The sequence below is a fragment of the Cetorhinus maximus genome, chromosome 3 (genome assembly GCF_964194155.1).
Source record: "Cetorhinus maximus chromosome 3, sCetMax3.hap1.1, whole genome shotgun sequence".
NCBI classification, from domain to species: Eukaryota; Metazoa; Chordata; class Chondrichthyes; order Lamniformes; family Cetorhinidae; genus Cetorhinus; species Cetorhinus maximus.
Genome location: NC_135881.1, coordinates 183,156,960 through 183,183,656, shown reverse-complemented (window position 1 = coordinate 183,183,656; position 26,697 = coordinate 183,156,960). Strand labels below are relative to the sequence as shown.

Below are 26,697 nucleotides of genomic sequence, written 5' to 3'. Positions count from 1 at the left end.
GTGAGTATACCCAAGTCCTTCTGAACATCAACATTTACAAGGTTCACACCCTTTATATAAAAAAAATTCTGCTTTTCTATTCTTACAATCAAAGTGAATAATTTCTCACTTCCCCACATATGCTCCATCTGTCATCTTGTTGCCCACTCACTTAACCAGTCTGTACCCCATTGCAGCCTCTTTGTGTCCTGCTCACAGCTTGCATTTCCACAGAGCTCATCATTGTCAGTAAATGTAGATACATTACTGTCCCTTCATCTAAGTTAATGTAGGTTGGGAATGCATCAGGCCCCACCACTCATCCTTGCAGCACTCCACTAGTTAAAGCCTGCCAACTTGAAAATGACCTGTTTGTCCCTATCCTTCTGCTCCCTGTTTGTTAACCAATCCTCTGTGCATGTTAATAAATTACCCCCAACTCCCTTGAACCCTTATCTTGCATATTAACCTTTTATATGGCAACTTGTCAAATGCCTTTTGGATTTCGAAGTATGCTGCATTTACTGTTTTCCTTTAGCTAGTAACATCCTCAAAAAAAACTTGAATAAATTTGTCAAACACAATTTCCCTTTTGTAATATCATGTTGACTTTGTATGATCATACTAGGATTTTCTAAGTGCATTGTTAAGACTCCCTTAATAATAGATTCCAGAACTTTCCTGATAATTGATGTCAGGCTAACTGGCCTGTAGTTCTGTGTTTTCTTTCTCCCTCCTTTCTTGAATAACTTCCAATCCAGTAGGATCTAGAACCTAGGCAATTTTGGAAAATCATAACCAACAGTCCACTATCTCTGCAGCTGTCGCATTAGAACCCTAGGTTGTAGGCTACCAGGTCCTGGGGATTTATCAGATTTTAACCCCTTAAATTTCTCCAGTACATTTTTTAGTTAGTTCAATTTCCTCACTCTTAACCTCTAGTTTGCCCTCTGTTGCTGGTACGTAACTTGCGTATTCTACTGTGAAGGCAAACACACAATATTCAATGTATCTGCAATTTCCTCATTCCCCAGAATTTCTCCTATCTCTGCTTCTGAAAGACCAATATTTACTCCAGCTATTCTTCTTTTTAATGCACTAGTAAAAGCTCATAAATTTGTTTTCATATCCTGGGTAGTTTACTCACATTCTATCTTTTACCTTTTTACCAGCTTTATTGCTGCTACTCTCTGCCCTTTTCAATATTTATATTCTTGAGACTGTTTTCTCCCTCTACTGCTGCTTTATACTGTTGAGGTCTTGCGCAATCCCTCCCAAGTATCAGGATATTACTTTCCAGGAATGTATCCTGTAAGCATTTTTCATGTTGATGTACAGAAGGATTCATGAGCTGACTCCCATCATGAAGGCCGTATTTGCAATCATGAGCTACAAATGTCAGCTTTTCTAATACCCAAGACAGCTTTCAACAATAGAAGGCAAGGTAATGGGTGGTAGCACCAAAACCTTTTTCTTTACCAACTTGATGTAGGTCATAACATTGAGATTTACCCGATTTTTGGGTGAAGTGATGGAACAGGAAATGCTTTGTGTTTTGGTCGCCCAGCATTTGCAACAAGAAGTATAGCAGAGTTGGGTGCAATATACAGCTCCCTCTACTCAAATCCAGTAATTCTATTTTTAAAAAATGTTCTGGGGATACAAGCGATGCTGGCAAAGCCACAATAGTAGTTGACTTCAGGAGGTGGCAGTGGTGGGTCATCTTGACCTCTGAATTCTTGGTGATGTTGCTCCCACATTGGTGATAGATTTATGAATTCCTGGATATTGACTTATCTCAGCATAACAAACACTAGCCTAAGGTTTCATTAGCATTGTGGATATGGTACAGCTTCACCATTGGAGTGCTTCAACTCATGAAAAAGAGGGGTTAAGATGGATAGGCTGTTGTTTAAAGGTGGCGTGGTGCAGGTTAAAATAGATAGCTGGTGTTTCAAATGCTGAAAAGAATGGATAATGTGATGTGATCAGATTATTTAACTTAAAACTGAGATCATAAAATTATGGGGTGGAGGTGCAGAATTAGTTAGCCTAGCGTGAGTGCAGTTAGGAACAAATGTCATCATAAGCATTGTATCAAGTATAGTTGTTTTCCCTAAGCCTTTCAAATAAAGGACCTAGGAAGAACAGGAAATCCAAGTCAAGGACAGAAAATGATAATGTACAGAAAGTTGGTCAACATCTGAAAATGAAAGTTAGTTTAGTAATTTGGGTGCAGTTCATCATCAGTTTTGAAGTTGACCTATTTGTCTTCCAGATTCTAATGAACCTGCTTTGTATTTCTAGTATATTGTATCCCTGTTTAAAGTAAGGACGTGAATAAGTACTTTTAAGAGATTGTGCGAGATTGAAAGATAAGTACAGAAACTGACTTGAAAAAGAACTCGGTGGACAATTTCTCCTTGTATGCAAGTAGCACGTTCTGAAATGGTTTATTATCATTTGTTCCTTTTTTCCCTATCCACTGTCTAACATTGCAAAAGTATTTGCTTTTTTTCACTTTAATCAAATATCTATCTCTTAGGTTGGCAGAGGAGATTGTGTGCACTGTCTAAAATAGATTCCAGTTCAGTTGTGTGAAACCTGGGAGTTCTGGTCTACCTTTTTCATCCTTGTGTATGATTGGGTTGTTGCCCCCTATTTAACCCTCCAAGATCTTTATTATTGTATCATTTAATGCTTCTCTACTGACTGGAGCCATAAATTATGCAAGAAATGAGTAAAGCCTAAGCCCTCTGAGTAACTTTCTGCTATAAATTGAATTGGTCTTATTTAAGTTGTTTCATACTTCTTGTCTGTAGCTTTACTGTGCCATGCATGGGGTCACTATAATAGCAACTAAACTGATCGTACTCTAATGTGACAGAGATTTAAATGTAAAGTGGTTTTCAGTAATTAAGATCTGTTAAGAATTTGCTCAAAGGGCTTAGAAAAAGTCACTATTGAGCCACTGTGCACCTTTTCTACAATATCTGTTTCTAATAAGAAATAGGAGCAGGAGTAGGCTATTCGGCCTCTCAAGCCTGCCCCACCATTCAATAAGATCATGGCTGATCTGCCCCAGGCCTCAACTCCTCTTTCATGCCAGCTCCTCATAGCCCTCAACTCCCGATAGTGAAGACCGAAGTAAAATACCTGTTTAATTCGTCCGCCATCTCCCTGCTTTCCATTATCAATTCCCAGGCACGTTCTCTATAGGACCAACGCTCACTTTGTCAATACTTCTCTTATTTAAATACCTATAGAAACTTTTTATATTACTCGGGAGTACTTCTATATGTTTAAATTTGGGCCAATTTCTCAGGCAAGTTCTAAAGACTTCAGTTGATTGACAAGATTTTGTTAATAGCCTTGTTCCCCACTAAAATAGTGGTACATATTCCTCAGTATATTTTTTCTGGGCTTGGGCGGTGGACAACTGCAGCTGTATCCCAAGTTGAAGCCACACTTCAAATTAATTGGTTTTTTTGTTATGCATGTATTCCAAAATCCTACTGTATCACCGTCTCAGATTAAGTGTTCATCCACATTCTGAACCCCTGCAATGTTGTTTTGGTATCACTTGCCATGTGAAGTCTGGAATCGTAGAATGGTTACATCACAGAAGGAGGCCATTTGGCCCAGGTGTCCATGTTGGCTCTCTGCAAGACAACTCAGCTAGTCCCACTTGCCCCCTATCCTCTTTCCTGGAAGCCCTGCGTTTTTTTCTCCTCAAATAATTACCTCATTCCGAGGTAGATAATCAGCCTTGATCTGTTTGAATGGTGGAGCAGCTCGACAGGCTGGATGGCCTACTCCTGCCCCTATTTCCTATGTTCCCTTATAAAAACCACAATTGACTCTGCCTCCATCGCACTCTCGGGCAATACAATCCAGGCCCTATCCACACGCTATGCGAAAAATCTTTTCTTCAGGTCGCCTTTGGTTCTTATGCTTTTCACTTTAAATCAGTGTCCTCTGGTCCTGGACTCCTTCACCAACAAGAACAGTTTCTCCTTGTGTACTCTTGTCTATAACCCGTCGTGATTTTGAACGCCTCTGAAATCTGCTCTCAGCCTTCTCTTCTGTAAGAACAGCCCCAGCTTCTCCAGTGTATCCATGTAACTGAAGTCCCTCATCCCTGCAACCATTCTCGTGCATCTGTTCAGTACCCTCTCTAATGCCTTCACATCCTCCCTAAAATATGGTGTCCAGAATTGGACACACTACTCTAGTTAAGGCCAAACCATATCTTTCTTGCTTTTGTACTCTCTATCTCCATTTATAAAGCCCAGGATCCCATATGCTTTATTAACCACTTTCTCAACCTGCCCTTCCATATTGCGTAGCAGGTGTGCTTGATTTCAAATGTGAAAAAAAACTTAAATGGCTTTTGAATGCCATATGAATTGTAATAAGTAATTCTATTTTCATAGCCCTGCTGAGTGACATAACTTTGTCAGGCTGTTACCAGCACACTTGCCAGTAATTTATTCAGCATGCCTTAAGGTAAAACCTGCATTTTATTAATTGTCATGTATTCAGGTTTACAGTATGTTTGCCACTTACAAAGCAACAAATTTATTTGCTTGTAGAAGAAAATGATGGGAGCCAGCAGCTGATTTGATCATGCAACATGAATTCTAAGCAAGATCACAAATCAGTCCAAGCTTCAGATTATTTACACTTTCAAGGTAGTCCACAGTATTAAAATCTGTTAAGTTTAATGGTTTGCCTGTATGCATTTCATGCAATAAAGGCATTTCAGCTAGCAGACCCTTTTTTAATAAACAATTTATTTACTTTAGATGGATTTCAGGGTTAAACTATTTAAAATAAAAAATACCTGGAAAAACTCAGCAGCTCTGGCAGCATCGGCGGAGAAGAGTACAGTTGACGTTTCGAGTCCTCATGACCCTTCAACAGAACTAAGTAAAAATAGGAGAGAGGTGAAATATAAGCTGGTTTGTTGGGGTGGGGGGAGAGAGAGAAGAGGGGGGTGGTTGTTGGGACAAACAAGCAGTGATAGGAGGAGATAAGCAAAAGATGTCACAGACAAAAAAACAAGGGGGTGTTGAAGGTCGTGATATTATCTAAAAGAATGTGCTAATTAAGAATGGATAGCAGGACAAGCAAGGTACAGATAGCTCTAGTGGGGGTGGGGCAAAATAAGACTAAAAGGGCATAAAAGGTATAGATAAATGATCGGTGGAATACATTAAAAATAATGGAAATAGGTGGGAAAAGAAAAATCTATATAAATTATTGGAAAAAACAAAAAGGAGGGGGAAGAAACGGAAAGAGGGTGGGGATGGAGGAGGGAGTTTAAGATCTAAAATTGTTGAACTCAATATTCAGTCTGGAAGGCTGTAAAGTGCCTAGTCGGAACATGAGGTGCTGTTCTTTCAGTTTGCGTTGAGCTTCACTGGAATAATGCAGCAAGCCAAGGACAGACATGTGGGCAAGAGAGCAGGGTGGAGTGTTAAAATGGCAAGCGACAGGGAGGTCTGGGTGATGCTTGCGGACAGACCGAAGGTGTTCTGCAAAGCAGTCACCCAGTCTGCGTTTGGTCTCTCCAATGTAGAGGAAACCGCATTGGGAGCAAAGAATGCAGTAGACTAAGTTGTGAAGGAAATGCAAGTGAAATGCTGCTTCACTTGAAAGGAGTGTTTGGGCCCTTGGACGGTGAGGAGAGAGGAAGTGAAGGGGCAGGTGTTGCATATTTTGCGTTCGCTTGGGGAGGTGCCGTAGGAGGGGGTTGAGGAGTAGGGGGTGATGGAGGAGTGGACCAGGGTGTCCCAGAGGGAACGATCCCTTCGGACTGCCGCCAGGGGGGGTGAAGGGAAGATGTGTTTGGTGGTGGCATCATGCTGGAGTTGGCGGAAATGGCGGAGGATGATCCTTTGAATGCGGAGGCTGGTGGGGTGATAAGTGAGGACAAGGGGGACCCTATCATGTTTCTGGGAGGGAGGAGAAGGCGTGAGGGCGGATGCGCGGGAGATGGGCTGGACACGGTTGAGGGCCCTGTCAACTACCGTGGGTGGAAAACCTCGGTTAGGGAAGAAGGAGGACATGTCAGAGGAACTGTTTTTGAAGGTAGCATCATCAGAACAGATGCGACGGAGGCGAAGGAACTGAGAGAATGGGATGGAGTCCTTACAGGAAGCGGGGTGTGAGGAGCTGTAGTCAAGGTAGCTGTGGGAGTCAGTAGGCTTGTAATGGATATTGGTGGACAGTCTATCGCCAGAAATTGAGACAGAAAGGTCAAACTATTTAAAGTGAGTTGCCATCTTTACAAAGCTTGAACTTTGAATTTATGGACTTTTTATTCACTCAAGCCTGTTATTGGTTAATAAGGGTAATTTCAAAATTAATTTTCTTATATAATGTGCCGGAATGGAATTCTGAGCAAACTTAAATCGGATTTTTTTTTCTTAATATAATAGTGATATGAGACCAGTCCTGGTACTGTACTTCAACTCTTACAAGCTTGTCATGTCCAAGGTCATGTAAACTGTTAATGTGACAGTGTTGCTGTGTTAGACTAGAGGTACATGGTGGTGTTTGAAGTGGTAGGGCATTGCTGAAATTGCAGTATGGAGGGAGGAATAATTAATTCTTGGGTTAATGCAGAAACAAAGCAAATGCAACAAATATAGATTTGTGAATTATAAATATATTCTCAAGGATAGTGTAACAGATATGTTACTTCAATCTGTTAAAGATGTACTAGGATCCTAAAGAGAGGTCAGTTATTTTTGAACTTGACCCTGAAATTTACTAGCAAATTTCAGGCTTCATGTTAATTGTTGTTGTGAAGATCTCGGCAGTTTACAAACTTGTAATTCCGTACAGTTGTCCATTTTGTAAATTGGCCTTGGATGGATGAGCTGAACTAGCAACTAAACATTATAACTGTTCCAGGCTCCAGATTACAGGGAGTAATGTTATGGGACATCGGCCAGTTTTTTTTTAAAGTATGATCTTTGCCCTGCCTTGTCAAAAAAATGAAACAGATATTGTTGCAAAGCAACTTGAGCTATCAGTTTGTAAATGGGGCTTATAGTGCAGTGTTGTCACCACTTTTCAATAAAGCATTATGATAGGCATGTGAAAAATTGTGCAACAGGACTGTGGGTAGTTTTGCCACCAGAATTTTGGTAAATGCTGACTGTGAAATTATGTTAATATGTTCATGTTAGCTCTTGAAAAATACCTTAACTGTGCAATTAAATTATAGATTATTATTTTCAAAATTTGGGCCATGTCTGGAGAAGCATTTCCAATTATAAAATGGGAAATGAATTATTCATGTTCATGAATACACCTTTAGTCAATACTTTTTAAAAATTGGACATCAACAAGCTGTCAAAATGGCTGCCACAAATCACGTGATTTTTGGCTTTTGGACTAAAGACAATATCAAGTCACCAGTGAATACCTAATTAAATATGGACATAGGTGAGGCAGCCATTTGTGGAATTCACATATCTCACTGTTTAAGGTTGGGCCAACGCCTAAAGACTTTGAAGTTTCCATACTGCCTATCTCCATGTTTCATACTGGACAAAAGGGAAGATCGAAACTCAGTGGTCACCATCAACTTCCCATTGTATCACGATGGCCTCCCCCATCCAAACTAGACTGGGCGAGCTTCAAACGTGTTAACCCAACAATCATGTGATCAAAGCTGGTTTCAGAGACTGCACCCTCATTACCTCAAGACCCAGCAGATCCATCAGAACCATCAGTCATCAGCCAGTCCAAGAACCACACCCTGAGACTAGCTGCAATCATCAAGCAGCCGCAGTACTTAACCTGTTCCATTTTCAAAAGTTCACCTGAAAACCAACCTCCTAGATATTTGAATACAACACAGAAACCTGCTGTGAACCCTTCACCTTAACAAGACCCGAACTTCAACTTCAAATCATCAAATCCATTCAAACAACGACAGGCCTGGCATGTGGAAGACCGGAATCATAAATCAGAGACAGAAGTAACTATAATCAGTAAAAGTGCACTATCTTTACCTGTGTCCTGTCTGTGTCTGCGTGGGCCTGTGCGAAAGACCAGGTGTGTGATGTTGCATTAATTTGGGGTAAGTGTGAGAATAAATAACCTTTATTTTAAACTCTCAAAAGCTTGCTGCTGAATTATTTATTTGGAATTCACACTCCAAACGTAAGAAAAGACAATGCCTCTTTCCATATAAAATGTACTTGCCCGTAATTTCCGCCCTCCCCAGCATTGGGTTTGGAGGGAACCCTATAGATACGCTGGGGAATCCACGTGGCAAGTTCCCAAGTAAAGGTTTGCACGGCAATTTCCCAGAAGTGCACACTTCCTCTGGATAATTGTGCTGCAATGGGAACCATCCGAAAATGCAACTTAAATCGCAAACTTAGGATGGTTCCTTCAAGGTTATACCAATAGTTATCCAGAGAAAGTTAGAAGAATTAACATATCTTCTAACTTCTGAGTAATTATTGTAAAGACCCTGACTGACCCCAAAACCCCCTACCCCTCCCTCCCCGACCTTGGACCCAACAACCATCTCCCTCCCTTGCCCCCCCACCCACCCCCCGCCTCAGACTGCACCCCCAACCCTCTGACCATCCCCAAACACCCGGACACCCACAACCCCCAAATCCTATCTACCTACCTTAGACACTTACATTCCCCTGGTCTGTCGATTTCCCTGACCCTTTAAACTTATCTCCTTTACAGCAGTTCGTGCTGTAAAAAAGGAGGCATGTTCTCCTTGAATACACTGGAGCTACACTTCGCTGGGGCCTGCAAAGAGTCTTTCGATGCAGGCCCCAAGCAGCTCCAACGAATGGAAGTGTCAATGTAATTTTCAAGACCAGATAAGTAGGTATTTCTTCTCAATTCTGTGGGCCAGCACTTTCCAATGCAAGTGGGAGGTTACGGCCCACTGATTACAGGCAATAAGAGAGCAATTGAATTCTCTTTAATCCTTTAGTGGCAATGTTCGTAAAAAGAAAAGAAAAACATACAATTGTAACTTCACGCCTACTGGGCATTTCAAAGCACTTTACAGCCAATGAACTAGTTTTGAAGTGTAGTCACTGTTGAAATGCAAGAAATATGACAGCCAATTTGCACTCTGCAAGCTCCCCCCTCAAAAAAGCAATCTGATAATGATCAATTAATCTGTTTTTGTGATGTTGTTTGAGGGATAAATATTGGCCAGGGCACCATGTTGAACACCCCTACTCCTCTTTGAAATTGTGCTATTGGATCTTTTACATCTACCCAAGCAAGGAGATGGGGCTTTTTGTTTAACAAGAAATTAAGCTAATGAATTAATGGGTATTTATAAACATCATGACACAACCTTCAGGCATATTGACTTGAATAATCCTGCATTCATTTGACGAAAATAAAATTTTGTGCTACTGTGTAGTATGTTAATTCAGAAGTTTTTAAGTGGAAATTACTTAAATACTGTTCAATTCCTCCATCTAGAGGCATGATAAGAGAATGTGCCTTTAAGGAACTTTATCTATATGTCATCTGACTGAGCTGGTTCCTGAGGCTTGGGTGACCCACACAACTGTTGACTTATGGATTCATTGCAGTCATATCCATTAATACAGTAGATCTACTTTAATTCTAACCGCTTTGAAATATGAGTGGTGTTCAGGTAATGCTTCCTGCTTTATAAAATCTAAGCTGAAAAAATCAGCACTTCTATTTTGACATTAAATGTTTTGAGTAGAGGTAAGTTCTAGCAGATGTATTTGACCTATTTAACCAAGCCCAGGACTCATATTTTGTCCTTTTGTTGGTTTGCCTATGATGAGAAAAGAGCTTGTCTTTCACCAGCCAGAATTAGTGTTTTCTGTCAGTAGTTAGGATAGTAAAAATAAATATTGTTGTATTTTTTGACATGAAGGACTTTGAATTTTAACCATTTGGAATTGGTGAGCCTTTTCTAATTGAAAAGGTGGCAGTCAGATTTATTTTTGAATGTCTGTAGGCTGATCAATTATATATATTTACCATTGTTAATAGCATACATTATACCTTTTTGGGTTAGAAAAAGAATTGCGTTTTTTAGGTGGCCTAGTTGCTGAGTAAAACCCATACATCACAAACAGCCCCATTTAACATCGGCTACTTCAATTTTATATAGTACTGCTGATGTTTAATTTTAAATTTTCTTAATGCTTTATAGAATAAGCATATGAAGCAATAAATAGACCAGGTAGAGAGATTTTAGTTTTTGATGGTAAGGAGGAGGCCTACCTCCTAATTGCCAGTGAGAGATTCCAAGAAACTAGAGAACTTCTGTTTTTGTAATTCTAGTTTAAATATACATTATCAACATTTTAGAATTTAAATTTAAATGTGGTCATCTTGATTTGTCTGAACAATGTGTAAAAATGTGGTTTTGTTTTAATAAACTGACTTATACTAGACTGAAAGCTTCCAAAATACTTTTTCCTGAGGTTGGATCGACACACGCCTTATATCTATGACAATGGCATTTTTATTTGGGCTTATTTTTATTGCACCCAAATTTAATGTATAAATTGCATTTCCACAGCATAACTATGATGTACTAGCTCACGTATAACTATGTTTGTTTTGTAAAGATTTGCTGTGGAGTTGAATATTAATAGAAATGTGAACAAAACTTACTTCAGCTCTAAGCTCCAATTTGTTTTCTGTGCTGTGTGGAGAACAGTTTGACAAAGATCAGGATCTTGCAGTTGCAATGAACGCAAAATTGTCAGTATTTGCCGTCATTACCCTGTGAAACCTGCAGCAACCGCTGATGTCTACACATGCTGAGTTAAACGCAAAAATTCTGAAGTTGCTGAGAGTGATTCCCTCCCTGCTGCTCCATTGGTATGCTGCAGACAGCACACTTTAGAAATTACTGAACTGGCGAACATGCCCCCTTTCATGTTGTAATATCACTTTTAAAATTCCCAAAAAAGTTACACCTTGTTAATGAGGTGTAACTGGGTTTTTAACAGTGTACTCATGTGTAGCTGTTGCTGAACACCTTCTCTGGCCTTGGAGAACTAATTTTATTTTGTGTGATGTCAATTATGATGAATCCCGTGGGTGGTCTTTAAGCACGTTTCTTATTTCCACTTCTCGTGTATGTCTCAATCATTACTTCGCTCGCTGGACAACTTGTAAAAAGTGAAGAGTAACCAGTACATTTTACTTTCTGGTTTGCTGTCTGAAAATTCTTTGGTGTGATTGGCTGCTTACCATGCTTGATGTCTTCACTGTTGCTGGATGCCTGGAGATCTGTTCGCTTGGCGTCAGGTCAACATCGGGAAAGTTGAAATTTATGGCACAAGTTCGCTGGATCTTTGTGGGTAGCTTTCTTCAAGGCCACCAGTGAGCACAAAATTCAGGCCAGAATCTCAAAACAATGTAAACTAGTATGGGTTTTAACCCATTACTTAAACAATGCCATCTTTTTAGCTAGAAAAATAATTGGTCTAGTTCATGTCACTGAAATAAGACTGGGTATCGAAGTATGGCTCAGAAAAGGACAACGCAGTACCATTTGGATTTGGATCCAGTTTCATGTAAAACTTCCAAAATACTTCTACTTCATAGAATCGTAGAAATTATGGCACAGGAGACCATTTGCCTCATTGTGCAAGGGTTAGCTGTGCAATTGAATATATATCTAAGTCGGTTATTATAACTGTGTTTTATAAATATTCACTGGGTATTTACAAAAGTCCTAGTAACAATGTTATAGCGGCTTCAGCTTTATAAAACCCTTAATTCAAAAAGAAAGTTACAGAATATGAAACTCATTCTTTTGGGACATCTTGTTGAAAATGTAGAAGTGGATTTTCAATATGTCGCCATCCTGAATGTTTTACAGTGTACACTTCATTATATACAGAAATGTCTTACTGGGATGTTAGAAATTCAAGACAATGGTCTTTTTAAAATGATTTTGTATCAATATAAATTTATATTTTAAAGATAAACTTGTTTCTTTTTCCAGTTTATTCTCCAGATATGCCATCTAGACTTCCAATTCAGGATATTTTTGCAGGATTGGTTACAAGTATTGGTACAGCAATAAGATACTGGTTCCATTACACGTTGGTGGCCTTTGCATGGCTGGGAGTTGTACCTCTCACAGCATGTAAGCATTAAACTACATTTTGTAATACGTAATCTAGTTCCAAATTGTTAGTGAGATCTACTGGTGGAAATATAATGTTTGTTTTATTTTTGAATAGTTTTGGACCAGCTGATTCATCTGCTACATTTTCTCTTAAGATTCCAATTATGTCCATACCTGGGACTTACAGCCTCAGTGTTTCTCATTAAGATTAAGGTTAAGTTAGACAATTTAGGATATGTTGAGAGGCACAATAAAATCATAGAATGAAACAGCAGAAGGCTGTTTCACCCATCATGTCTGTGCCAATTATTTGATAAAGCTAACTATTTAATCCCACTCCAGTAAGATTTGAGTATTTAAAGTTTACCAAAACACTAGGAAATTTGTTCCCCAAATTTTTTCTTTAAAAATGGGTATTCGAATCCTGCTGAATAATTGTGGAAAGTAAGAATGTGAAGGCAACATGCAAATCTGTGTTTATGTTCAATGCTCATAACATTTTGAATGTTTTCGCAAGCGTTTTGCCAACCCCTTTGATAGTCCTTCAGTCTTTGCTTTGAGCCTTGAGCCCATAGAAGTTGATGACATTTCCTAATTGAAAGGAATGTAGAGAAATTAAAATTAATTCCATTTCATCTATCCTACCATTTCTGAGGAAGAGATTGACTTGCAGTAAAGTAAATCAAGTCTTAATAAATATTTAAACGTGTTGCAAAATGATTTCCTCCTTGTGCCTTGGTGTAATTGCTTAGATGGTTAACGATCTGTATTGCAGGGCTAGGACATTGTCCTTTTTTATTTCAATGAAGGGATCATTTGTTCCTATTTCTATTATGACTCCTATTTTGCGGAAACCATTAAAAAATTTCTCCCTACTCTCCATCGTGACATAATTGAACAAGCAATCATAGTATTGGTATATGAGGGACCGGGATCACATCACTATGATGCTGAAGAATGTTCCAGGTTTGAGCAATGCAGTGGGTTTAACGCACCCTCCTTTCCGTTATGAAATGCAAATTTAAATCCAGCTAACATAAATAGGTAGTAAGTTACTTCCGTTGGATACAAGGGCATTGTGTAAAATACATTTGGTTGTCTGAATTGATTGGGACCAGCATGAGAACTACCTGTAGATAGTAACTAATTAGGATTTTTCTTGGAGTGTGAGAAAGACTGGAAAATAACATGTTTACTCTGCACCTCTACTTTGACCTAAGAAAGGTGATTTAATGTCGCCTGTCAATGTTAAAAGTCTCTAGCACTGAGCTCACTTGTTTCTCTCTCCCTTCCTCCCTCCCACACTCTCTATGCCTGGCAAATAATAGATTTCCAAAAGATCTAAAGGCAAAATGTTAATGTATATATCTTCAAGATAAATTTTCCCAACAGTCTGGCCTGGCTTGTAGTAGCACGCTTGCAGAATTTATTTGTGTTGTCTCTATTTCTTCACTCAATGTTTGCCAATCTCCAATTATATTTAAATTGTATAAAAAAAAGAATTTTAAGTAACATTCTGTAATTAATTGGGAAAATAAGCTAAGACCATTATAAGGTCATCATTTTGATAGAGATGCAAGGTGATGAGAGTGTTATAATGCACAGTGCTTGCTTTTTTGTGTAAAAATATGAGGTTTTGAGAGATTCTGTTGAGAAGGACAACCATATGTGTAGCTCAAGTGACCTTTCACTCTCCCCTTTTTTCCCTATTTAGGCCGTATCTACAAATGCTTGTTTACTGGCTCTGTGAGCTCACTGTTGACACTGCCACTAGATATGTTATCCACGTAAGTTTATGTATCATGTTTACTTTTAAAGTAGTAACTTGATTAAAAGTAATGGTTTAGAAAACATATGTTTCTCAATATATTGCAGCTTTAAATGTTACAAAATAAAAACAAAGTGCTGGAAAAACACAGCTTTGGCAGCACCTGTGAAGAGAGAAACAGAGTTAATGTTTTGAGTCCAATATGACTCTTCTTTGGAACTGTTCAGTTCCAAAGAGGAGTCATATTGGATTCAATGTTAACTCTGTTCCTCTCTCCACAGGTGCTGCAGACCTGCTGAGTTTTTCAAGCACTTTGTTTTTTTTTTTCAGATTTCCAGCATCTGCGGTTTTTTGCTTTTCTTTAAATGTTACTGGTCTCTATTCATGAACTGATTGATTGATTGAATTTTGGAATATTCTTGAATGTATGGATCAGTAGTGGCAATCTTATTTTTCTGTTCCATGTTTATAAACTTTCTGAATTGGAGAAATCATTCTATACATTAAGGGCATTTAATATACATTTATTCAGACTTTTTTCCTGTATAAATACCGGTGAAAATTTCAGCTAACAAATTTGTATTTATTTAGCATCCTTCACATCAGGATGTCCCAAAATGCTTCACAGCCATTGAAGTGCTTCTGAAGTTTAGCCACTTGTGGTTTGTGGTAGCACGGCAACTGACTTATGTATAGAGAATTCCCGCGTGCAACAACAAAATAATTAGGTGGATAATCTCTTTATCGCTTCTAATGGCACTGGCTGAGAGAGACAGGATAAAGAATTAATTAATCCTCTTCAGTTAAAAAAAATTGCTATAACCTTTGTTTTATGAACATACGAAATAGGAGCAGAAGACCATTCAGCCACTGAAGCCTGCTCTGCCATTCAATAAGATTGTGGCTGACCTGTTTCTGTTTCGCATTCCCATCTACCCCCGATAACCTTTGATTCCCTTGTCTAACAATAATCTATCTACCTCTGCCTTAAAAATATTCAGTGGCCCCACCTCCACCACCTTCTGGAGCAGAGTTCCAAAGTTGCACAGCCCTCAGAGAAAAAAATTCTCCTCACCTCTGTCCTATAGAGTGACCCTAATTTTAAAAAGTGTTCCCTGGTTCTGGACCCACCCACAAGAGGAAACGACCTTTCTATATCCACCTTGTCACGACCATTCAGGATCTTTTATACTTCAATCAAGTCACCCCTCATTCTTCTAAACTTCAATGGAAACAAGCACAGCCTGTCCAATCTATCCTCATAAGGCAATCAGCTCATTCCAGGCATCAATATAGTAAACCTTCTCTGAACTGCCTCCAAAACATTTACATCCTTCCTTGGATAAGGAGACCCAAAACTGTACATAGTATTTGAGATGTGGTCTCACTAATGCCCTGTATAACTGAAGCATAACATCCATACTCTTAATGTTCAATTCCTCTAGTAATCCCTCATTAGTCATCTTCCTAAGACTAAGTATATTAATTGTAAAAGGGAAGCATACCTGTGGAAGTAAAGGTCAGTTGGCAAGGGAATATTGCTGTTCTATTCTGGCCAAGGAACTGATCAGTCAAGTAAAAATTCACTCTTGGCTGCTAGTGTGTAGTGTTCAGGTACGGCATTTCTCAACTATGTAAACCTTGCAGTACATTGACAGGATTGCTAGTGTGATGCAAATCCTTCAGAAGTGGTGTCACTAATGGCACAGAAGGAGGCCATTCAGCTCATTATGTCTGCACCAGTTCTCTAAATGAGCATCATGACCTAGTGCCATTGCTGTGCCTTTTCCCTGTACCCCTGCAGATTGTTTCTGCACATTGTCTCACGTGCTTCAACCTAGGGCCCTCTCTGGTTCTGGTATCCACTGCCCTAATGTGGCACGCTTTGTTTCCCTGTCCTATCTAATGAATTCCTAATCAACAGTTTTTGCTCTGTCCACCCCTGTATGTTTATGCCATGTTCATGTTATTGGCCATTATGCTGCAAAGAGATTTTAAAATTCATCTACGTTGTGACTTGTTTAAAATGCTGCTGCAGTTGTTCAGCTATTAGTATTATGTAGCAGTATTTGTTATTTTTAACCAGAATTAAATCTTATTCTGATTCTATTTTATTTTCCTTAATCACCTCAATCCTGAACCCCATTCAGTTACAATAATCCATCTTCTATCAGCCATGGCAAGTTGGTCCTGTGAAATCACGCATCAGATTGTTTGTTTGTGGCTGAACCCTAGGAATTAGTACTGTTGTATACAGCAGGTCTGAATGGTCTTAAACAAGTTCTGATGTCTCATTCAAGTTAACAATGACATTTTTCAGAGCTCCTGTAAGTGACAGTATTTCTGGTCTCAAACTGGATTCCTCCACAGTTCGCCAAGTATGAGCTGTTTTATGTATTTCTGAATTTACTAGTGAGAGGAAGACCCCTTCAGTTCAGATGTGGGACTGCAGTTTTTGTGAATCATTAAATTTAACATCATTTGTGCAAGCCATATTGTACACAGATTTACTCGTACATGTACATCGTACATTAAAATTTCAAGTCACTTTAGTTGTAGAACTGATTCTCTGACTAGTTAAACTTTTGTTCTATGTATTTCCAGGGAGAATCTGCTGGCAGACTCTTTGCAAGGCTGTTTTGTGGTAACATGCACACTGTGTGCGTTCATTAGCCTCGTCTGGTTACGAGAACAGATCGTGCATGGTGGAGCTCCACAGTGGCTGGAACAAAATCAGGTCCAACCTCCCAATGGAGTTGGACAACAGAATGAGGTAGGAACTATACAAGTGACCACTTCATTCTTTACTGGAAATAATAAGTAAGAAGATTGACAATGTGATTCAATATTTAGATTACATGTGTTTCCTCCCTCCATAATATATTTGTATTGTATTATTGGAATTCTTATCTGTCCATATTATATAGTTTAGGGATTAAAAACATAAAACTCATTTGTTTTCTAATTTATTTCATAGCAATTAATTTTTCATCTTTTAAAACTGGATCACTTCAATTTTATGCACTTCTACTCCAAACAGTAACCCATCAGTCCCAAGCAAGCTGGTCACTGGGCAAGACATCAATTACGGACAAAAACTTATATGCTACTTTGTGGCATTGCTCATGGGAATGCCACCTGGAAATATAGCATAGCAAATGTAGAAACATATATTGTTTAGTAAACATGTTATAATAGATGATTTAATTTAAAAAGGACAGATTGTAGATTTAAATAGACTATTATGTAGCCACAGAAATTTAGTCTGGGTAGTGTTAAGTAGACAAGTTAATTTTTCTCTTTCCTTAACATAACAATAATGTCGCAGCAGCAAAGTTGCTACAGCGAATATAACAACCGGCTTTCACTTGTCCTTTGGCCTGTACCTAAGTTGAATCATATGTAAGGTTGAGAGCTTCAGAATTAGTTTACCCTTCTTCCCACTCCCGTCTGACCAGAAAGCCTTTAACCTAAAACTGTAATATTTATGGAAATATTTAATTTTTAAACTTGGTGTAATTAATCAGCATTTTCCATCCTGTAGGCTGCAGCTGCTCCGAATGCTGCAGCTGAGAATCCCCAAGTTGCTCAACCAGCCAACCAAGCAGCAGAAAACCCAGCAGCAGCTGCTGGGGGCGCCCCTGCAGCAGCTGAGAATGCCAACGTTCGGGTAGATGAGGGTGAGAATGAGGATGATGAGAATGATGATGAAGATGATGCTGTGGTAGAAGACGGTGCTGATGCCAACAATGGCGCTCAAGGTATTTTGGATAAATCAATGGCCTGAGCAGGGTTGGTGCTGGGTATGTGGCCTCTTTTTTTAATGATGTTGGTATAGAGTTTTTCTCACGCTAGTTCAAGAAGCATGCTTCATTGTACCAGTAAAAGGTCAGTCAAGAGGCAGCTATCATGTGATCAATGGCATCTTTCCAAAGCCTGTGCTTGTTGCATGTGTCACCTTTTGAATGCCAAGTGCCCAATCCGGAATAAGAATTTAATTGTCTTCTGCTGTATCTTACCCTCTGCCAGGATGGTCATACTATACACCCAAACTGCACAATATAATTGAACAGGGGATGAGCCAGTCACTGTTCTCCCTAGGGCCTTCCTTCTGTTCCTCTTGCCTATGCGTCCTAATATTTTGTGATCTTTTATGTTGTAAATTTCCATTGACAAACTGTCAACCAGTGTCCTGAGACCTGTCTCCTGGAGATATTGCTATTCATCTTGAAATTCTCGCTACTTATTCCATTTACTCAATCTCATCACTTGCATTTGTCCACATGAAATGATATTGGGTACTTTCCAGTGCCAGTTCCCCAATCTATTTGAATCTCTATAATTGTTCTACATGTTTCTTGCTGTTGCAACCCCATCAACCCCTATTTTGTAATCGAACTTGGACAACTTCATTTCTATTCTTTCATAAAACACATGGATTGGGAAGTATGATGCACTCTGAAGCACCCACTGATAGTCTTGGTTTCACCTGAGTCAACTTCTGATCACCTGTGCAAAAGCTGCTTCTGCCCTACTTCTTCCCAACACCCCTTCGCCACTTACTCTATTTCATTCAATTATGACAAATTCCTTGGCAAAACAGTTGACGGGAGGCTAAAATACTGAATGGTAAAGTGCCGAAGGAACTAATTATACAAATGAACTACATTTGATATGTTGGCTTTGAGTTCAATTAATGGATTAAAACTATTTTTCTCTTCAGATGATATGAACTGGAATGCATTGGAATGGGACAGAGCTGCAGAAGAACTTACATGGGAGCGGGTATGTGATCACAAAGTTTACTTTGAGAGTTTTTTTTGCTGAAAAGTTATTTTGCTTGAATTAAAGCTGACTTTCAGTAGTGCTTTTTAAAAAAGAAATCATTGCAATAAAATTAACAGTAAACTGTTGCCTTAGCAGTAAGGGTGGGTGGCAAGAATATATTTTCATTTAAAAATGCATCTTTCCCTTGACCGCACCACTTAGTAAAGACAACCCAATTAGTTCCGAATCATGAATTGCATTGAAGCACCTGGGTTGTTTTTCAGGCCTGGGAACGTTGCCAGTTCCTACTTAGAGTGATGGGCATCTGAAGGTGGACCTGTAGTATACATTTGCCAGATCTGCAGAAGGGTAGTCACTCTTTATGAACAGTTGGAATTTCTCCTCCAAGGTAGAAGAAATTTATTTGCAAAACTAGTGAGTACTGATTCAAACAGGCCAATTCTTATCAGTTCATCTTTGTATACATCCACATGCACAGGGTCATACTGTAATGTCAGTTCTGTTGGAGGTGATTCATGCATCTCTCACTTTTAAGAATGTTTTCGGTTGCATGCATCCTCATCTATGACTGCATCCTTTTTGTATTTGGCCAAAGTTCATGCTGCTATATTCTATTTTTTCATTTGTTAGCAAACTAAGTTTGGTGCTAAAAGATGTTCAAGGCTTAAAGATGGTTCCTAGCCTGAATTTTCTGCTGGTGTTCAGGGTATGTGATTCCAAGTTAATGGATAGATGTACTTGCCTTTGGTTATCAGTGAACTGGTGTGGGCGGTCAAGATTGATCTCTGTTCCAGGAAGTCTAGCGCCCATTATGAGGCTCCGTGAAGATGGGCAGTGGGTGAAGTATAATGCTCAGTAGAATGGATTGGCCTGGGCTTTGGTGTAACAGGAGATAAAGTAAAATGACTTGGAGTGCAGCATGAACCAACACGTGCAGCTGATGTGTGTACATGTGGGACCAAGTTAATGAAAATGCAATTGTGTTGCTGTGAGATGTGTAATGTATTTATAGGCAGGAAAGAAAATAGTAAGCATGTTGTGGTGAGAGAAAGCCTGGGAGTGTTATAATTGTTTAGGGAAGAAAATAATTTCTCATTAAACCTTAACACCCATGTCACTTAGCAGTATCTTGTTGACTGCTGGTGGACACATTGGGGCTGAGAGTTGAGCCAACCCATAGTGGCATTTGATCAACAGCCTGCAAATTTAGGTAAACAAAATTGTTAGTTTACTAAAATAGCTGATTAAGTTGTTAACACTGAAGTTTATCATTAATAACAGTGCTACCTATAGCCATAACTAGTATGCAGGTAAATGTCAATACTTCGAGTCATTGCAGCACAAAAGGACACCATTTGGCCCATCAAATCCATACTGTTTTGTAAAACATACTTCCTTTGAGATGCTATGACATGGGACTTCTCAATGCATTTTAAAATGGAATATTGCAACCCACTCAGCAATTTGAGTAATTTTTATATTGTGTACTATTTACTGCTAATTTAAAGTTGCTTAATTCAAATTACTGGTTAATTCGTATTGTCCTTTTGCATGACACTTGCTTAATTTGAATTACTGAATAATTAAAAAACAATTGACATGTACAGGGGTAAAATACTTTCAATAACCAAGAGTAGTATTGATTAAAATGTGTGTTGTTTAAACTAATTTTCTTTTTTTGTTTCGTAGATGCTTGGATTGGATGGTTCACTTGTATTCTTGGTAAGTTTAAAAAAGGCTGGTCCAGCATTTCTAATAAAATCATTACCTGACCATGTCCCAAGAATGGGAAAGAAGATTGAAATTAAAGTACTTGTTACTGCCCTCAACCCGTTTATAGCTTAACAAAAATACCTAAAAGAATTTGCTTTAATTCTAAAATGGGATTTCTAAAATGGGGTACTTAATGGGATTTATTGGCTCATGGTTGAAAATGTACAATTCTTCCACTAATAGCACAGTTAGCTGACGTAAAGCTAGGATATTTTCTTTCTTCTATATTATCAAGTTTATGTGAAGCTAGCCTGGTCAGGAGAAGGAAGTCAATGAATAACATGGCCCACCGTGTCCAAAATAAACAATATTATGTATACTTTAGGCCTGTAAAAAGTAAGCCAGTAATGCACTTTGCTGTTTAAATGTGATAGTTAAAGGTTAAGATGGTGTAAAAATAGGACCTTTTAAGGCTTTATTAAGAGTAAAGCTGTGATCAGTTTCATGCTAACTATTGACTTTGCATTTTTCTGGCAGGAGCATGTCTTCTGGGTGGTTTCATTAAATACACTATTTATTCTTGTGTTTGGTGAGTACCTCTTGATCTAGAGTTCTTGCATGTAATTATGAAGTCTTGAAACTAGAGTTGAGTATGGTGTGTTTTTTCATGCACGTATCCGCCACAGCATTTTAATGCTGGTGTTGGTAACATCCCAGAGCATAACCCCAACCAATAGTCAAGGCAAAAAGTATAAATGCACTTCAGTAAATTATATAATTCTATTACTTTCTCAGAAACTGGATCATTGATTCAAAGTATAGATCTGCAATTCTGGGAGGGATGTTAGCACCTTTCCTTTGTATTAAATCATTTTTTAAACTTACATTGCAGAACATCTCAGCTCTACAAGAGTTGCCAATGCCTGAGCTGCATTTTAAGGCAAGCCATTCTTGGAATGTGTAACCATAATCCTTGACTAGGGGCACTAAGTATGTTCAAGGGTGCCATTATGCTGGTGATGTCAGCATTATTTTATTAGATGTTTGTAAATCGAGATGCGCATTAACACTGACATCACACCGCAGATGTTGAGAAACAATTTTGATTCTAATCGCGTTACTTAACTAAATCCAAAAAACCAACATTGCAAAGGGTAACGGTATAGCAAAAACATGTCTGCTCTTGTGGAAGCTGAGATGACAGTAAAATTGAATAGGCTGTTTGATAAACTCGCCAAAGTGTTCACAAAAGGCAGATTATAGTTCATTTTAACCTGACTTCCTATCCTCGGGCTGGATTGCTTTCAAAAATTTGAATTTCAAAAACCATGGGAGATGAAGTGCAGTTATTAAGTTAGTTACGACAAGCAATACATTGGAGATTTTTTGGCTTGAAGCCCAACAAAAGTCTTAAAACTGAGATATTTTAAACTTGTAAATACTAAAATAACTCATCTTTTTTTCTTGCCCAATTTTTGTTCCTCATTACCTTGCCAGAGGGAATTCACTCCTTTGCTGGAGTGCAGTTTCACAGGCATCAGACATTCATTATGTACTTCCTCTGGTGATTCATGTGCAAGTGTTTTGGATGATTTAACCACAGGACCCATCTCAGCAAGTCTGACTCTATCTTCTCTCAAATTCATTTCGGGTGGGGATCGCTGCATGGCAATTAGGATTAAGAATCCTGGCTAATGTTTTCCATTCCTATATAGAGAGTTTGTGAAGAATAATATCCCACTATCTATGCCATGATTGAAATCAGCTAACTTGATACAGGTTGAGAATAGAGCACTAAACCTCTCTGGTTTGTGTGGCATAGCTAAATGTTGGATAAACATGCTTCATTGGAGGAGGCTATTTTTTGTGTGTTTTAAATGCTCTTAAGTTGAGCACTTTTGGATGATATCCAGAGCTTTTAAGAGATGCCATGTTGAACGTTGCTCATGCTTGTTGTTTGCTGTCTGCCTTTCATTGTTATGGGTCTGACTGCAACTGTTTTCTTAACTAAACTGAGCACAGGAATGTGAAACAAGGCAGCCAGAAAGAAAACCAATTTGCTTAGAGTTTCCAGTTATTTGACAAAACCTTTGATTACTCTTAATTTTAAAAGTGTGTGTCAACCCATTATATTCTTAAATGTACAGTTTTAATAGTCCTGACACTAATGGAGGAACTCCTAAATATTTAGTACTAATGGTTGTTTGATTGGGGTAAAGTCAACTTTTAGAGTTGAAATTTTTAAAAGTTTTTTTACCCTTTTTAATATTCCCTGCTCGAGATAAAAAAAGTTCCGTGGAAGACAGATTTTGCTACTGACTGCCCTTATCCAAATCTCTCAGGTCAGGTTTGGCATTGTTTAGTATAGAGTAAAGTGCCCTTTTCCTTGTCCCAACAATGTGCCTATGCATCCTGCTGCACCTGTATAGGTTTTCAGTCTGCCACATAAACTATCATTGCTCATCAAGATTGCCAACCTATTGCCAAATTCAACGGAATAATGGCCAGTGTGCTATGGGCCTACACCCACTAAAAACTGGCCAACCACATTTCACTAAACCAAAGAGGAGAGATTTTTAATCCTTTCAATCTGTGTTGGATTCATACTCATTCCAATAGGTGAAACATTGTTAACCCACTGTGTTAATATTTTTTTTTGCCGATTTTTTTTTTTTAGAATAACTTATTACATAAATTTCTGAAATTATACTGTGTAGTAGTTTAAAGTTCCAACTTGGAATGAATAAAATATGGGAGAAACAGTACACTATTCTATAACATTGCTGTTGTATGTTTCAGCATTCTGTCCATACCATATTGGACACTTCTCCGTTGTTGGTTTGGGTTTTGAGGAGTATGTAAGTACCAATGATATGGTGCGTGTCCTTTGAAAAGACTTCATATGAAATTAGTCAGACTAGCTTGTTGTAATGTCTCAGTATTACATGCTAATATAGTTGTACTGTGTAAACTTGTTCATATGTTTGTTATATTGAATACCGTGGTAATCAAGGGCAGCACTGTGAATGGCCTTTCCCATTTTAAAAAATGTTGTAGATTTATGGGAGTTTTTTCACCAAGAAGCCAAAATACTTTGGAGAGTTTGGTACCACTTCGGAGTACAATGATGTATTTTCCACAGTGCGCTTTCCATTTTGTGTGGCTTAATTTAAAAGTGAGAAGCATCCAAAAGAAATATGTTTTTAAAAAGATGCACTTAAATTAGTCTTCTCTTAGGCTTATTTGCCCTTTTGGGCCTTGCCCAAGTTCCTATTTTTCATTAGCCTGGGCTGTTGCTTTCAACCATTGAGCTATTATAAGCAATGTTGGCAATACATATGATCAACTTGCAGGAGTATTAGCCAGCAATCAGAGTGTGCCACCTCACCTGTACCCATTCATTCTCTTTTCCTCCCTAGCCCAGATACCATTTGTATCTGCTACTACTTCGGTTGAAATTAAGCTTGGACTCCCCTTCCCTGTATAGTTCAGTGCCTTTTGCCAGCATGAGCACTGTACCTCAGTTTCTGGTACTTTTGAAGACAATGACTACAAGAGAAGTGAAGAGGCCAACCTTATGTAATCTGCGTTATAACTGGTTGTGCTTAACCCATTCTGATGTCTCTTGAGTGTCGACATAATTGCATATTCAGTCACTTGGTAGCACAGAACTTGAATATTGCTGAGAAAAGGGGCATGCTGTCGAAACTTTTTGACTTGCACCCATCAGGACAGGCGCAAGAATGCCAATTGTTACTCCTTTTGAAATTTGCCATTCTTGCGTCTGTCCTGATGGGTGCAAGATGAAAAGCTTCAACAGCATGCCTTTTTTACTTCAGCAATACTTAGATTGCATATTTCTAACCTATGTTACTAGAATTATACAGGTACTTTCAGTGTAATTTGAATATTTTGAATAAATTGAGTATGAATGTTATTGATGTGATAATATAGTAAGTTATAAGTGATCAAAATAAGTTGATACTTAGCTGCAGAAAGTAATGTCAACATTACAGAGAGAGACCAATGACAAACTTAAAAATCTCAGTTCTTGCAAAGACTTGGAATTAAAGAAATAAGTGTTCTGTAAACAAAGATGATTGTGTCAAACAATAGAGCCTATGATTTTTAATATTTAAGCCACTTTGTTTTTGTAAATTTATTGAGCACTAGCAATTGGTATTGTTTTTTCAGGTTCAAGCCTCGCACTTTGAAGGTCTGATAACAACTATAGTGGGCTATGTTCTGCTGGCCATGACTCTAATAATCTGTCACGTATCCTTTTTATCTAGCATTTCAGAGAATGCATTTTAAGAGCTCCAAGTATAATGCAGTCTTCATAACCAAATGGTAACAATTCAGGAGCTACCGAATATTATATGCCAGCCAATGCTGCAGTAAATTGTGCCAGTTGTACTGGGGTAACAGATTGACCTTAAAATCATTTCATGGGTTGATGGTTAGGGTCTTTTGGGATTTATAAATGTAAAAGAATTATTGCGTTAGTTGGCCCTCATTTACATGTTTTCAGGAAATAAAACAGGGTTATAAAAGACCAGTTTCAGGGTGCAATTTCCTGTACCCTATTTGCACTGCGTTAAAGGCAGGACCATAACCAGTACAGATGGCTTTACAGGTATTCCAGGGGGATTTAGGGCCCTGTGTGAAATTGGTAGGTGACCAGCAGAGCAGGTGACGGGCCTACTCTGCCCTGAATTCTCTTCTTTATTCATTCATGGGATGTGGGCTTCACTGGCTGGGCTTCAGTGGCCCCTGGAGCCACCCGTGAATGCAATGCACTTCAACAGAAACATAACCAATATTTGTTGCTGCAGAACCAGGAGGAATAAGAGTCCTCCCTCAACTACACAGCCCCATTCAGGATTGCCACGCCTCAGAAACGGGTTGTACCAATTGTGCTCTGTACGTAATGGCTGCTTTTGGTTGCTTTTGTTTAACTTAACTTTTCGCAGGGCTTGGCTGCACTGGTGAAGTTTCAACGATCTCGACGTTTATTGGGCGTCTGTTATATTGTTGTAAAGGTATTGTTGCATTGCCCCAAAGGCTTATGACTATCGTTGTATTTTGTACTTGATGTTTTATTTATGTGTGCTGATAAACCGATCACAAGCATAAATTACCTTAAAATGACTTCATCTACTCTTCTAATCCATTAGTAATTTTTGAAGATTTCAAAAAGCTCCGTTTTTTTATTGAAAGTACACATCAAAAACATTTTATATGAAATATAAAAACATATGCTGGAAATACTCAACAGGCCTGGCAGCACCTGTGGACGGAGAAAGAGTTAACATTTTTGGTTGATGACCTTTCATCAGAACTGGGAAAAGTTTGATATGTATTAGGTTTTAAGCAAATGAAAGGGGAGGGTGGGGAAAGCAAAAGGATAGGCTAGAAGGCAGGGGAGATTGAATGACAAGGATTGATGGTGCAAGGCCAAAGGGAGTGATAATGAGACTGGTAAAGAAACAAGAGATGTGTGTAGAGGAGGTGTGGATTGCAGAATGATGAACAGCTGCTGAAAAAATGAGTCAAAACCAACAAAAAGGAAATAATGCTGGGCAGAGGTTACAGTCTGAAATTGTTGAACTCTGTGTTGAATACGGAAGGCTGCAAGTGCCTAATCAAAAGCTGAGGTGTTGTTCCTCAAAGTAGTGTTGAGCTTCATTGAAACATTGCAGGAGGCTGAGGACAGAGAGCTCAGAGTTGAGAGCAGGCTCTCCTGCCTTCCATCCTTTCACAGACCTTTTTCTGTTAATTTAACCCCCTTCTCTGTGCCCCCCCCCTTCCCTTTCAGTTGCTTTAAAACTAAATATATCTAACTTTTGCCAGTTCTGTTCAAAGGTCATGGACCTGAAATGTCAACTCCTCTCTTCACAGATGCAACCTGAGCTGCTGAGTATATTGTTTTATTTTAAATTTCCAGCATCCTCAGTATTTTTCTTTAGTGTTGTAGTATGAAATATATTCCCCTTTGAGCTTGCTTTTACCATTGCTGGTAATAAATTGACCCATCAGAATCTGTATTTTGTTATTGCTAGCCTAGATAAGATTTTGAAAAAGTTATTAGCAAAAGCTTTCTACTAAGTTATTAACTTTTTTTTTAATTGGACCCTTGTTCATTATCAGTGATCAAAGCCACATACCAAGGACATTCTGGTTTTAGAGCAGGTACTTGTATATAAAAAACATTCACACTCAGTCATCTTTTCTTTGAGAGCATGAATGGAAGGCCTACTTCCAGACCCCTAATTCATTTTTTGGTTGTCGCAGTGTGGGATTGTGA

At 38.6% G+C, this 26,697-nt stretch overlaps 1 protein-coding gene across 2 annotated transcripts in view; it reads left to right on the top strand.

The window, feature by feature from the left end:
- Nucleotides 1-26,697, top strand: part of marchf6 (membrane-associated ring finger (C3HC4) 6) — a 79,339-nt gene that overhangs the window by 27,814 nt on the left and 24,828 nt on the right. The window contains exons 4-13 of one of the 2 annotated variants that reach the window (XM_078539368.1): nucleotides 11,996-12,139; nucleotides 13,836-13,908; nucleotides 16,494-16,662; nucleotides 17,434-17,650; nucleotides 18,613-18,674; nucleotides 20,367-20,399; nucleotides 20,928-20,979; nucleotides 23,190-23,248; nucleotides 24,585-24,665; nucleotides 25,364-25,432. In XM_078539368.1, coding sequence (XP_078395494.1) covers nucleotides 11,996-12,139; nucleotides 13,836-13,908; nucleotides 16,494-16,662; nucleotides 17,434-17,650; nucleotides 18,613-18,674; nucleotides 20,367-20,399; nucleotides 20,928-20,979; nucleotides 23,190-23,248; nucleotides 24,585-24,665; nucleotides 25,364-25,432 — 959 coding nt within the window. Of the gene's footprint in view, nucleotides 1-11,995; nucleotides 12,140-13,835; nucleotides 13,909-16,493; nucleotides 16,663-17,433; nucleotides 17,651-18,612; nucleotides 18,675-20,366; nucleotides 20,400-20,927; nucleotides 20,980-23,189; nucleotides 23,267-24,584; nucleotides 24,666-25,363; nucleotides 25,433-26,697 lie in introns of both variants that reach the window. The other variant, XM_078539367.1, reaches the window with a different exon arrangement.